A 14,781-nucleotide genomic window follows, 5' to 3' on the forward strand; every position below is an offset into this window, starting at 1 on the left:
TGAGACTCTTACCTCCAATAAACCACCAGAAAACCGCAAGTGGTGCTACAGCCACTAGTCTAAGCAATAGAATGCTAGCCTTAAGCAATAGAGCTCAGGGACAGCACAAGGCCCTGAGTTCAAGCCCCATGACTGACAGAAAGAAAGAAGAGGAGGAACAGGAGGAGGAGGAGAAGGAGGAGGAGGAGGAAGAGGAGGAAGAGGAGGAAGAGGAGGAAGAGGAGGTGGTGAAGGAGATGACCTTACTTTGTTGTGCCTTCACTTCCCTACCCACAAAATAAAGGTGGTATCTTACCTACCCATTTACCTCCAAGACAGTTTGCAGTAAATGCAAGTACAGAAGTAGTTTGGCTATTGTTTCTCTCCTTGCAGCAAGCAAGCAGTATTTGTGGGATACATGCAATAAATATTTACTGTTGACCAAGGATGACGATAATGATGATGGTGATGATGGTGATGATGATGATGATGATGATGATAATGATTGTCTACAGGAGTGTGCAGACATTCCTGTGTATAACAAGCATCCAGAGAGCTTGTTATAAAGAATAAAACGCAGAACCTTAGACCAGGGATTTCCCCGCGTCTGTTGTTCTAGGGCTAGAAATGCTCACCTGATCTCATACAAGGGTGGCACCAGTCTGTGGGAAAAGCAAAGGTGCCCAAGTGGACCCCGCGCCACCTTTCCCGACAGCAAGCGGCTCTCGGCGGTGGCGCTGACAAAGACCTTACCATCTTATTAATTAACTGCATTTGGCAATGGAGTTAATAAAGGCATGGCCAGGTGATCAATAAGCAAAGAGGATCACCATAGCCACCTCGCTACTACTCTTCCCGCAGGTGTGAGCTGGTGATGAGGTGTCTCCGATTGATTTGCAAGCTTGATTATTTCACTGCATTTGCACACAAAGATTTTCAGGCAAGACACAGGATGTGCCTCCCCTCCACACTCTCATCCCCCACCCCCACCCCGGGTCGGAAAAAACACAGTCCAGAGAGGAGACTCTCAGCTCAACCACCGAGTCCGCTGAAGACCCAGGTGAGCACCAGCTAGACGCCAGCAACACCCCGGGGATGCAATTGCACTGGGGAGTCAGTCTGAGCCTGCACCCTGGGGAGGAGCTGAGGGAGCCTCCCAGAAGGCACTGCAGCACTTCCCAGGCAACCTGAGTTGGTGTTATTCTTGGGCAAGATGGAGCAGCCAGGACCAAGTCCTGCTTTCTTCCCAGTGCCGGGCACCCCTGAGCTTCCCCTGTCTCCACCACCATCCATGCCACCGTTTCTTTTTAGCATTTATTTCATGCCAGGCTCCACGAAAATCCCTTTTTTTTTGCATTCTTGTACATTGAATTATTCTATCAACCCTGGTGACTACTTGACCTCATTTTTGTTTATGTTGTGTGCCCTTACTGGGGCTTGAACTCAGGGCCTGAGCATTATGCTTTGGCTTGTTTCACTCCAATATGGCCCGCTACCACTTGAGCCACACCTCTACTTCAGGCTTTTCGGTCGTTCATTGGACAGAAGTCTTATGGACCTTCATGCTTGGGCTGGGTTCAAACCTCAATCACCAGATCTCAGCCTCCTGAGTAGCTAGGATGACAGGTGTGAGCCACCGGTGTCTGGCGGAAGTTGTTTTTTTTCCATTTTTTAAGATTCTTAGCACAAACATGGTTTCCACAACCAGCAAACAGAAATCTCCGAGATCCGTGAAGATTCTGCTATCTCCCAACTTCCAAGGCTTTGCACCACGTGCCCCACGAGAAGTTATGAACAACAGCTGACAGTTGGGCAGACTCTTTAATCTCCTAGACCTTTCTAGACAGGGCCTGTCAGAAGAAGGCCCCTTATGGCCAGAGACTTCTTTCTAGGGAGGCAGCTCAGACAGCACAGTTGTCCCCAGAGAGCCCTGGATTTAGATTGTTAACGCTTGAGGGACTTAAGAGATTATTTTGTCCAATCTCCTCCATTCACGAGGCCTAGAGAGGTGGAATTACCGACCCCAGGGACCCAGCTAGGCAGGGCCCACGCTGGGCTAGCCTGGTCTCCGCTGTTCTAACCCTCTCACCTGCTAGAAAACTAGTGACCCAGGAACAGAGGAGCATCGTGAAGCACTGAGACAATGTCACGTGACACAGCGTGGCCAGGGAGGGGGGCAAGGAAGCTGCCCACCCCCCTGTAAGCGGCTAGAGAATGGCAAATGGAGGAGGGCTTTGCCGTGATCTGTGTGGTGCAAAGCTGAAGCCAGGACCAGACTGTGGAAGGTACAAGGTCAAGTCCACACTGGGTTTAGCCTAAGGATGGGCTCCAAATTGCACAGCGTTGCAGGGGATGTTTTGCAAGGAAGGCATTTCCAGACGTGCGGGGCGGAGGATGGGAACCCGAGGGGGACCAGATGTCTGACTAGGGCACACAGTCCATCTCCTTCAGTGCACCTCCAACCCGGTCAGACTGAGCTCTTCCGCTCAAGCCTAGAGCTCTACCACAGCACCACTTCTGGTTTTCTGGTGGTTCACTGGAGGTAAGAGTCTCATGGACTTTCCTCCCCTGGCTGGCTGGCTTCAAATCACCATCCTCAGATCTCAGCCTCCTGAGTAGCTGTGATTTCAGGTGTGAGCACCAGCGCTCGGCTTCCTGTGAAACTCTTACCCATGGATCTCCCTCCCACCCTCAGAGATACCCCTATGCCCCAAGTCTCATGGCAGTGGGGTGCCCATGGTGCTGGATTCTGCAAGACTCTCCGGGATTCCAGTGAGTGCTGTGGCCTTGGATGAGGTCGACCCATAAGGGGACGCTGTGCCTAGTGCTCTTCCGATCAGGCTAGCTTCTCTGCAGAGACTCATCTATGTGCAATGAGCCCAGAGAACTGCAGGTGGGCGTGTACCTCAAGACCTGAGCAAGAAGGGCAGGGAGATGGGGTGGCCTACTTCCCACTCTACCAGTCCTGGGGCCACAGCGGGTCACTGGGTGGCTGCAAGAGAACCGGGCAGCCTGACCGTGATCGTCCACTGTCCTCACGATCGATGATGGAAAGCAAAGCTGGAGAACTCACACACGAGCACAGCTCCGAGACCTTTGTCCTTGTCGCACGAGGGGATGACAGTAATTAGACCTCACATCTTGGCAGAGCATTTCTAAGGCTCAAACTGGTTTGGCTGTGGTTTTTTTACGTGTGTCTTTCTATGTTGTCTCCTGCTCCATGTGCCGAGTATCCCCACATGGTGTGTGATTTTTATGCCCTTCTTTCTTATGTTCATGCCGTGACCATCGCCCTCTGGGAGGGCGACGGCTCTGCCCAGCCTACAGATTCAGAGATCAGGTACATGAATTCCTAAGGCTTGTGGGTAAAACCTGTTGCTGCCCAAGTAGGTGCATGGTTGACGCACTTACACACACACACACACACACACACACACACACCTCTTTAGAATCCGTTGAATGAATATGCAAGTAGCATGTGAATCACTGTTCTTAATGAGGAGGGCGACCTTGGGAACTGCCGGTGTGAGCGTCCTGTGGGGTGAGGCCGCCGGGAGGGGGCGCTGCCCGGAGGAGGGGAGCAGCAGCTGGAGCGGCACGGGTGACACCCGCGGCGAATGCTGCTCATGCTGCAGCGGCACTAGGCAAACATCTGTTCATAGGGCACTCAGGCCCATGCGCCCACGGCCCAAGGGCCACAGCCTGCTGCAGGACACCCCGGACCTCTGCATCAGATGCTGCTTCCCGGTGGCAGACTGAGTCATGTGGGGAGACATGGCCAAGGATGCTCCTTCTCCCCCCCTCCCCTCCCCCTCTCCCCCCAGAGAGAGACACGTCCTGTGACAGTGAGGCCTCACCCTGAGGACTACTACACAGGCTTGGCATGGAACTACATTCTGGATTGTTCTGGAGTATTCTTATTTTGTCTTGCCACACTAGAGATGCATGCACCAACCCCAGCCTTCACTGTCAAGATAGGACACCAGCCTTTGCCCCATTATTAAATCCAAGACTGGCGACAACTTCAGCCCTGCTTCAGCTAGCCATGGCCAGCGGAAGAGAAACACCCAGGTGCCCACATGGCCTCCACGGCCTTGTTACAGAGGAGGCCTGCCGGCACTCTTGCTAGGAGACAGGTGGAAGGAGCTGACCCCTACCTTGGCCACCACTTGGTCTTCCTGTTGTTACAAAGACATGTGGGGTTTTTGGCCAAAAAATGTGTCTGGGCACCGTGGCTCATACCTATAATCCCAGCTACTTAGGAGGCTGAGATCTGAGAATCAAGGTTCAAAGCAAGCTTGGGCAGAAAAGTCCCTGAGGCTAAAATCCCATTAACCAGCGAAGTTCCAGAAATAGAGGTGTGGTTCAAGGGCTAGAGTACCAGCCTTGAGCCGAAAAAGCTATCAGACAGGGCCTTGACCCTGTGTTCAAGCCCCAGTGTGTCTGATGTCCGGTTAATTCAAGTGCCAGGAGCAGGCACAAGGTGCTGATGTATCTCAGGGAGGAGGCGGTGCAGAAGAGGCCTAGTGTTTATTGAGCACCAGCTCTATGCTGGCTACATTATGTGCATTGGCTCCCTTCTTCTCACGTCTTAAGGCTGGAAGGGTGGCTCAGAGCGTCCCAACGTCACATGACTGGTAAACGCAGAGCTGGATGTAAGCGAGTGATTTGCTTTGACTCCAGTCCCACCACACCAGCAGAATCTACTCTATTCCCACCCCTCACACTCCAATATATAAAATGGAGAAGAGCTCTGGCTGAAAGAATTGGTGTCCACTGGACCTTCCCCTCCTGCTCCATCCCTCCTGAGGCCCTGCCTCTCCCTATAGTCTGTGGGTCAGCAGAAGTACAGAAACATATTCTAGAAGGCCTTGGGGCAGCTCCCACCAGGATAGGATTTGCCTAAGGTCCCACCTGGCTCCCAGGAACAAGCAGCCAGCTCCCCGGCAGAGCCCACCCTCCAGGCATTGCTGTGAACTCTTTACCTACCCTTTTCCAGGGGGTGGGGGGCTGCAGTGCCCTCATCTCACAGTCCCAGAAGACCCCCCCACTTCCGCAAGGCACCACCCCTCTCAAGCTGGATGTGGAAGAACTGGAGGGTGAGAAAGCACCTCATCTCACCCCCCCAATCCCATCACCCAGGTCTCCCGTCTCCCCACTGCAGCCCTAAACACCCAGCTATCCCCATTCTGGGGTCCCATCACCAGAAGGTTAATGTTGGTCCTGGGTACCTACAGCTAGACTCCTATAGCACAAGAACCCCCCAAGCTTGCCCTGCCCAGTGCCACCCATCCGATGTCCCCAATCCCATCCTCTGTCCCTGGGTACAGGAGGTGGGGATTGCAGGGCTTCCCTGCAGAAGGTGAACGCAGTGCCGAGCCCTGTAGCCCAAACTCCCACCAGAGGCCAGCCCTTCTCCCTCTCCTGCCCACCCCCATTCCAGGCAAGGAGAAAGAAAGGCTCTGCCTGACACCCCCTTCCCCGCCCCCTGCCCGTGGCTGAGATCCAGTTACCCCTCACTAGACTAGGCTCTCAGCCTCGCTAGGTGTTCATGCAAATTGTATGCAAATCGCATGCAAATGCAGGGCCTGCCCTTGGGTTGCTGGCAGGCTGCCATCTCTGGCTGCCTATAGGTCAGCCTAGTCAGGCACATGGGTACCAGCTAGAACCACTGTAGTAGGGGTGAGAAAGCAGCTGGGGGCTCCTCCTCGGGACTATTTCAAATGTCCACAAGGAACACTTCCTTCTAGATCATGTGGGAAGGGACAATCTCCAAGCCTGGGACTGGTACCCTGCCCCCCCCCATTAAGCTCTGCAACCATTCCCTTTCCCCTCTCCTTACCCATGAATCAAGCCATCTGTCCCCCGGAAGATCAGGGGGCCAAGTGCTTCTCATGGCTAGGATTCCTAAAGAGATGGGAGGCTGAGGTGCGCCCCTTGCTCTGACAACTCCCAGCCCATGAAGTGCTCTGAGCAAACCTCTGCCTGGCTCTGGAGGCCACGGGGCTGGCTGCTTCCTGAACAAGCCATCCCAGGGCCTGAATCGCTGTTGGCTTGTCCCCCCTCTCCCTGCCCCCCCCAGCATCTGCTCAACTTCAGCACTGCCTTTGGGTCAACTGCTTACTTGCTTTTGTTTCTAATTGAGCTCCTCAGTCTGCTGCAGAAATATATTAAAGGCAGCTGCTTTGATGCCCAGAAAAACGAAGCATCAGAAAGGTTTGATAGGCATGGTGGCAAATTGCATCCTTCCTCATATTATTCGAGCGGCCCAGGCCTCTCTGCCCACCCATCCCCTCCCCAATCGTTCACTGGTCCTTCACCTGCCTCCTCTAAGTTAGGTTTGCCACTTAAGAGATTTTTAAAACACAGCTTCCCCCAGCATGCCCCCCCCTTTAATTAGACACTGAACAGAATGTAGAGATTTTCTTAATGGCCTGACAAAGGCTTTTAATTTGGTCTTCTCCAGAGAGAGGAACCATGAGTCCCCATCCAAGAGGTTGGGATGGAAAATGGAAAGGGGAGAAAAAAAAAAATCAATGCAACCCATTATTTGGGCTTTTAGAAAACAGGAATTTTAGTGCCGGGGAAGCTTGTTCTTTTACATAGTAAAAATGCAAATGCGGGCAACACAGATGCCGGCACGCTGGATGGAAGCGCGGAGGGGCCTCGCCGGAGTCCATCTGGCTGTCCAAACCTGGATGTGTGCTGGCAATAAGACGGCAGTTTATTGGAGACTTGATAAGCAATTATTAAACACCTTCCCGGGTTAGTTCTGGGGAACCGGGGCTGAGCCCAGGCTTCATCCAAAATAAATAAATAAATAAATGAAAGAGGTATTTTTGAGAGGAATGGAAATAACAGAAGCTTAAAACACATTCAATAACTGCTTAATTCCATCCAGAGGACGCTCCATCTCCTCCTGTTTTGTGTGTGTGTGTGTTTTTCCCTCTCCCTGCCTCCTCCCACTCCTCACAGATGGACGTACAAATTATTGCAAGAGGATATTGTTTTCTCTAACAGACTCGAACATTCCCATTTACATTTTCCTTGGTGCCGCGGGGGGTGACTGGCAACGAGAGAGAAAAATACACCCAACCCCATCTTGCTTGTTCCCTCCGCATCACCACCTACCATGCCACCCCAAGCCGAACAGTCCCCCCCCCAAGACCAGCCTTGGCACCTAAGACCCAATTAATGCACCAAGGAAAAGGAAGGCGTGTCTGGCGAGATGCCCTGGCACCCAACACAGACAACGAAGCCTCAGACTCACACAGGCACCAAAGCTCTGCAGACCCAAAAGCCACCCAGGGCCACCACACCCGGCACCTCCTGCCTGTCCATACCCTGCCCCTCCCCAGCCAGGGGCAACTTCCTGGTGGGCTTAGAAAGGGTTCTACCCCTCTGGCTGCTGTCCTGGAGCTTTCTGGACCTTTCTCTGCCCCCACCCCCAGCTGCTCCTTTCCTATCAAATAACTTGGGTTTTATTTATTCATGCTAGTCTCCGGGGTGGAGGAGGTTGGTGACCTGCAGGTGTCTGCTAACTGGCTACCACTGCTAGGGAAGGGGCTGCTCTAGAAGAACCTTCCAGAAGGGGACTTGAGCCGAGGACAAAGCAGCAGAATGTGGCAACAGTTCTGGCCTATGCTTTCTCGCCTGAAAAAAAAAAAAAATGGGAAAGGGGATGGGGGTGGAGAGGGAGGGAGGGAGGGAGGGAGACAGAGAGAGAGAGAGAGAGAGAGAGAGAGAGAACACGCTAGGGAGAGAGAAATCCACTCCTCACCTTATGTATTTTTAATATTAACGTAATTAAAGCTGTGAGCCAAACCAGCCTGTGGGGGCGGAGGGAGGCAGGTTGGGGGGGGAACAGTGGGGTGTTGGGGGGAGGGCTGGGGTTGAGCAGGAGGCAGACTTCTTGCTCTGCCGTGGTGGGATGGAGGGGTGATGAGAAGCAGCCAGGGGTGAGACAGACTGGGCTGGCCTTGCCGTGTCCAGTGGCCGCCGCTGGACCTGAGAAACTCCACTACTTGACCCTGGAGTCCAGGCCATCCTTGCTCCCCCCCCCCAACTAGATCTCCTGGCAAGCCCTAGCAGCCTAAACCAAGGGTCTGGCTTTGACCCCTGCTGTATCCACAAATAGGGGTTACTCTCCACCACCCCCCCACCCCACCCTCTGGATATTGCGATTGGCTCCAGCAGGTTGCAAATCCCAAACCCTCAGGGCTTGGGCAGAGGACTAGACCCCTCTGCGCGCCAGCCCCCCCACCCCTCCTGATTTCCCCTCCCCATCGCCTCGGGGTCTAGGGTTGCCCCTGCACCAGGACACGGCCCCGGCCCAGCAAAGGCAGCTGCAGGAAGAAAATCGCCTCCAGGACTCAAAGGAGAAAAGTTAGAGGGGTGAGCAGGTGAAGCTGAGCCTCTCGGAGCGAGCGAGCGCCCGGGCGCGGACTCCGGCCGCCCGCGAGCCCGGGGCGCGTCCGCCGCCGCCGCCAGGGCCGCCTGCGAGTCCGAGTCCGCCGGCCGGCGCGAGCCAGGTCCCCGCTCCGTGGCCAGGCGGCCAGGCTGGAAGTGCCCGGCTCTTGCCAAACCCTCGGTCCTGGCGGATCAGGTGCGCGGCGCCCCGCAGCTGGGCTGGACACGCCGTGCTGGACGCCGGGACCCACCCCTGCACACCTTTCCCGGAGAACGAGGGCCACGCCCCCCGCCGGCCGCCGGTGTCCGGTCCGCTGGTGTCCGGTCCGCTGGCCAGGCGCCCCGCCCGGGGCTCGGACCTTGGGGCGCACGGCGGCGATGCCAGAGGTGGGGCCACGAGGCTGGGGCTAGCGCCCGGAGCAGGGGAGTGGGGCAGGCCCGGGGGACGGCGAACCCGGGGATCGGAGAACAAACTTGCTGTCCGAGGGGACCCCCCACCCCGCCATCCGCGCCCCGCGTCCAGCCAAGCGCCCATGAGCGCCATGCGGTGCGCCCGCAATCGCGCGCCTGGGAAGGCGGGGAAGGGGGGTCCCGGGTAACCGGAGGGGGGGGCGGTCCCCGAGGTCCGTCCAGGTCTAGGGTCCAGATAACCCGGTCTCCTGGATGGAGAGTCCGGTCCGGAGCACCCCTGGATTGGGGGACCCCGTGGGGGGTCCCGGCCGCAGGAAGCGGGCATGGAGCTGGGGGAGGGGTCCAGGCAGAGCCGCCTCGGGGCGAGGATGGGGAGCGGTGGGGGCTCCATCCGCACCCCCCCACGCGCACACATACACACGGGCGCGCCCCAAAACCGAGGCGCAGGAGCCGGGCGGAGCGGTCCCGGGCTGACTCTCAGCCCGGCTCAGCCCCCGGGCGCTTGGCCCGGCCGGCTGCGCCCACCCAGGGCCGCGCACGGGGCGCGGGGGGGGGGGGGTCGGCGCCCCCCAGCACCCGGCGCCCGCGGAGCCGGGGACCAGGGACGGGGACGACGGGGCTGGGGCCAAGCCCGCCGCCGGCCGCGCGCGCGCACCCCGCCGGGCTCGCCGGCCAGCCGGGTCTCACCTTTGTGTAAAGAGTCCAGGAGCAGGAGGAAAGTTACCAGCCACATGCCATAAAGAGGCCCTATGCTCGGGGGAGGAGGTCCTGTGGCCGGCCGTGCGGCTCCGCGCTCCCAGCCGCCCGCACTCGGCGCCCCGCTCTCTCTGCGCCTCAGCCCGGCGCTCGGCTCCTCCCTCCGCGGCTCCCCGGCTCCTGTCATCCGCGGGGCTGGGCCAGGCGGCCGCTCTCCCCGCCCCCCCACCCCACCCCCGCGCACCCCGGGGCGCCCGGCTCCGCCGGGGCTGAGCGCGCGCCCCCCTCCGCCCGCCGGCTGGGGGGGGCAGGGGCGGGGACGGCACCCCGCAGCTCCCCCACCCCACGCCGGGCTCCACTGTCTGACAAGCAAGGGGGTTTTCCTTCACCCATCGGCCCCCATCGCCCTGGAGGAGTGCGTCAGAAATGCGCCCAGAGTCCGCCACGCGCCGGACCGGGACGCCGGGCGCCAAAGCGCACCTCCTCTTGTGGACTCAGTTTACCCCCGTGGCTGAGGGAGCGTGGATGCTCGAGCCACGTGCCCTCTTCAGCCTTCAGTGACTTCTGCGCGCGCGCACACACACCCTACCCCGCAGTGCCCTGGCCAGGCCCCCTCACCACCCCAATACTGGGCATATTGTCATGCTGCTGGACCTGTGATCCTTTCGTCTGGCCCTCTCACCCCCCGCGGCGCTCTCGCCCTGCGGAGATTGGTTTGTCCCCCACCCTTACCCCCATAACGCTGCCATTACATTAGACTTGAGTGAGGGCACCCTGGCAGTTCAGAGGGCAAATGAGCCCCTGCGGAGCCCCAGGGGGAGACCCCAGAGAGGAAAGCCCCTCCTCTTGCCTTAGATATCCCAAAAAGGGGGTCTGCACAGGACCCAGGGAAGGGGCCCAGGTGGACCAGAGAACGGACTAGGTGCGGGGATGGGACCTCCTCTTGGGCAGGGTCCATGAGGCCCCTACCTTGGGGGGCAGGGGGGTTGTTTTGGGCTTGGCTCTGTGGATGGGTGGTGAGGTGGTGGATGGGGGTAGAGGCTGCTTGCTGTTCACCTCCATTCGATGAAGGCCAAGAATTTACACACACATATGGGCATGCACACATGTACACACATCCATACACACATGCACACACACACACATACACATGGAGTTCAGGTTCCTCATCCCCAAGTATCACCCAAAAATCTCTCCAGAATTTCCAGCTCAATCTTAAAGTGAGCATTTGGTAACACACGAAGCCATACACAATATAAATTGAACCAATTTTACCCATGTTTAGGTGTCCCGTTCGGTGACACTTTTGTCTATCCACAGTGCCATCCAGGCACCATTTGGCATGTCTGGAACTTTTCCACCATAACCTGTACCAGTTAATCCATGACTGCCCACCCCCATCTCCCCTTCAACTTGGAAATCACCAGCTACTTACTATCTCTGTGAATTTGCCTGTCCTCACCATCTTGTGAGATGTGGGATCCTATAACATCACTGTCCTTTGTGTCTGCCTTGTTTTACCCAGCGTAATATTCTTGAGGTTTTTCCATGTATGTGTGTGTGTGTGTGTGTGTGTGTCAGAACTGCATTCCTTTTTATGGTCGAATAATATTCTATTGTATGTATGTATCTACCACATCTGTTGATCCATTCATCCATCAAATGAATACTTGGATTGCTTCCACCTTTTGGCTGTTGCGAATAATGCTGCTATACATGTTGAGTGTACAAATGTCTCTTCACATCGCTGCTTTTAATTCTTTGGGGGTCTATACCTACAAATGGAATTGTTAAGCCATAGGGTAGTTCTCGGCTTCACTCTGCATAACTGTAGGTGCATTAACTTTATTAATACAATATTTTAAGAGTTTAAAGGAAGACAGATAAGGTGGCTCAAACCTAGAATCCTAGCCTCTTGGGAGCGGAGATGCGGAGGTAATGGTTCAAGACCAGCCCAGGCATAAAAGTTCATGAGACCATCTACGCACCTGTCATCCTCAGAAACAAGGGGAAACACAAGTAGGAGGATTAAAGTCCAGGCCAGGCTGGGCATAAAATAAGACTCTGCCCCCAAAATAGCCAATGTAAAAAGGGGCTAGAGACGAGGCTCAGGTGACAGAGCACCCAGCTAGCAACTGCAAGCACCTGAACTCAATCTCCAGTACTGCCAAAACCCACATTTTTTTCTCTAAAAAAGAGTTTAAACTTCTACAATATCTTTTGAAGATTTTCAGTCCCTTCTGAAACTGGTGAGGAGACTGAGGGTTCACGCATCCAAGGTTACTAAGTTGGTATCAAAAAGCAAGACTTGAACCCAGGTCTCCAGACCTTGGAGTCATTGCTGGTAGCTAAACTGTGCCACCTCCCCTGGAGGAGAGGCAGAATTACTTCTGGAAATTAGATGCTTCCTCACCAGGTGGACTGTCATCGGAGACCCCAGGACAGACTGCAAGGGGTATTAGAGACGAGCCAGCCAGTGCTTCAGTGGAGACACTGCACCCAGGACCTGCTGAGGTCATCCGGGGAGTTGGCTGCGCTGCCCGCCTGCCTGCCCGCCCGCCTGCCTGCTGGCCTGCCTGCCTGCTCACCTGCCTGCCTGCCTGCTCACCTGCCTGCCTGCCTGCTCACCTGTCTGGTGTTGGCCTGGTGTTGGCTGTTTCCTTCTTCCCCGCCCCCTTCCCGCAGCCGTGGACCTCATTCTTCCATCAGGCTCTGTCTCAGTCCTGGAGAGGAATCCAGATATTTGAAACTAAGCCTATTGAACCCCAAGACCTGATCAGGCCATGCCTAAAATAAACCGCTAAGTCAGACAGGATGAAAGGGCTGGGGGCTGCTGGCAGGGGTGGGCCTAGATGGCCCAGCGTTTGGGGCTATCCGCACAGCTGCTCTGACTCCAGGTCCCCACACTGGAGACAGAAAGGGGTGCCCTCCTACCTCTGTTCACCTGAAGTGCCTCGGAGAACCCAGGGCCCCTTCCATGCTGGTTCACTGTGATCCACTCCTCCGGTCCAGGGCTGACAGTCTGGCTCTCCCCAAAGAGAGGCCACGGATGTGGAAACGGAAACGAAGACCTAGCCAGGTGCTAGTGGTTCACGCCTGTAATCCTAGCTACTCAGGAGGCTGAGATCTGAGGATCACGGTCAAAGCCAACCCAAGCAGGAAAGTCCATGAGACTCTCATCTCTTAACTACCAGAGAACCACAAGTGGAGCTATAGCTCAAAGTGGTAGAACACTAGCCTTGAGCAGAATAGCTCAGAGACAATGCCCAGGAACCAAGTTCAAGCTCCACGACCCACCAAAGAATAAAAGCAAAGACAACCAGCAGTGTGGGCAGACGCAGGCTCCCACTAGCAAAGAGGGGCATTCTAATATTGTAATTAAAAGCACACACAGAGCCAGGCTCATGCCTGGAATCCTAGCTACTCAGGAAACTGAGATCAGAAAAGCAAGGTTCGAAGCCAGCCGAGGCAGGAAAACCCATAAAACTCTTATCTCCCAAAGAGGGGGAAGTGGAGCTGCAGCTCAAGTGGTAGAGTGTTAGCCTTGAGCAAATAAAGCTAAGGGACAGTGTCCAGGCCCAGAGTTCAAGCCCCAGTACTGAAGCACGCATGTGTGCACACACGCACACACATACATACATACATACATAGCATCAGGATAACTTCTCAGCCCAGCTCTGCTGCTATGCATGTGCCAAGCCCAGGTCCTCGCACCTGTGAAGACCAGTGGGCCCAGCGAGTCAAAAGCAAGGGCTAGCCTGGGACTGCCACATCACCACGGCAGGAGGACTGGACCTGTGTGTGAGGTGGGGAGGAAGGAAGCAGCGCTGCCAGGCAGGGCTGAGATGTGGGGGTGGCATCCTGCACTGGAGGGGGGAAGGCTGGGTGGGGGAGACTATGATAAAGTCAGAGGCAAGGAATTGGGGCAGCCAGGCAAGGAACTCCAGAGACGCAGAGGCTGCTCCCGAAGCTGGGTTCGGCTCACAGGGAAGGACCTGGAGACAGAAGGTCCTGATGCTTTTTGAATTTTCCACTTCCTAGATTTTGTGTCTCCTTCGTGTTTAAGAAAATATCTTTGGAGAGGACAGTTGGCCCAGACATGCTCCCAAGTCCCTTCTTCTTCCCCTTTAAGGTGGGGGGCCAGTGGTAATCCCATTGTGGGAACCCCAAGAGGGAAAATGAGATGAGAGATTGGCGGAGCGGAATGGGCTGGCTCATTCTACCTTAAATCCTGGCCACCGCCTCCACCACCGCTGCTGCCACCACCACCCCGGCCCCCTCCCGCCCTGCTGGTGGTGGTTGACATTCTTGGAGGAATGTTGTGGTTTGAGACCAGGGTCAGTTTCTTCCCAGCCTTAAATCCAAGGGGTAACCCTCACACCCCCACACAAGCACAGCAGCACCAGAGAGACAGCAAACACAGTTGTCCGGGGAAACACATTTGTGTGTACAGGTAAACACAAATACTTAATGACGGGCACACCTGTGCTTAACTGTAGTTTGAATGCAATCCAAAAATCCCGTGTGGGGACCTCATTTTTTTTTCAAAGCCTCAGATTTGTGAAGTTTGTTTCTAGTATGGATGCACCACGCACTTGAAAGCAATACTGAGTTTTCGACTGTGTTTTTATGTCAGAATTCTGAGCATTAATCTGGCTTTTTTTTTTTAAATTTTCCTTTTTAAATTTCTTTTCTTTCTCTCTCTTCTTTTTTTAACCATAGCCAGTTTAAAGCAGCTACGGAAAGTCGGGAGAAGCAAGCCCTGTCCAATTCAGGTTAATCATGGATATTTAGGGGTATTATTTTGCCATGTTATATTAAGACGTGAGCCATCATGAGAAATGACAGATGTTTTTATTGTTTAACTCAAACAATGGGCTTAGGTCTCTTTGTATGGTTTTCTACAAAAACAAAAAAAAAGAAAGAAAAAAGCCAAAGGCTTATAATTATTTTAGCGAAAACATCAAAGGGGTTCCAAAATTTCTTGTTAATCTCAGTATAAATATGGTTTTCATAAAGGGAATCAATAATGACCCAGAGTGACCTTCAAGATGGAATATTTGGGGTTATGTAGCTAATTTGAGATCGAACTTCTTGGTATTTATTTATTGATCAGGGGAAGAAAACAAAACAAGGATTCTGCTGCTACCCCCCCCCCCATTTACAATTGACTTTAATGTTATAGAAAGAAGCATGGTCTAGGAACCTGAAATCCCAGGTTCTGCTGTCACCGGTCACCACAGCCAGCTATGTCACCTTGGAAAAGTCACTTTGACACTCTGGGCC

The 14,781-nt window shown here is 54.9% G+C and overlaps 1 protein-coding gene across 1 annotated transcript in view; it reads right to left on the reverse strand.

Annotated features, from left to right (window-relative positions):
* Dscaml1 (DS cell adhesion molecule like 1) overlaps positions 1-9,623 on the reverse strand; it is a 256,507-nt gene extending 246,884 nt beyond the window's left edge. Inside the window, exon 1 of the mRNA XM_042682839.1 lies at positions 9,487-9,623. Within this exon, the coding sequence (XP_042538773.1) occupies positions 9,487-9,532 (46 nt within the window). The 5' untranslated portion in view covers positions 9,533-9,623. The remainder of the gene's footprint in view (positions 1-9,486) is intronic.
* Between the last annotated feature and the right edge of the window lie 5,158 nt (positions 9,624-14,781).

The sequence above is a fragment of the Dipodomys spectabilis genome, unplaced genomic scaffold (assembly GCF_019054845.1).
Source record: "Dipodomys spectabilis isolate Male_0828 unplaced genomic scaffold, ASM1905484v1 ptg000076l, whole genome shotgun sequence".
Taxonomy (NCBI): Eukaryota; Metazoa; Chordata; class Mammalia; order Rodentia; family Heteromyidae; genus Dipodomys; species Dipodomys spectabilis.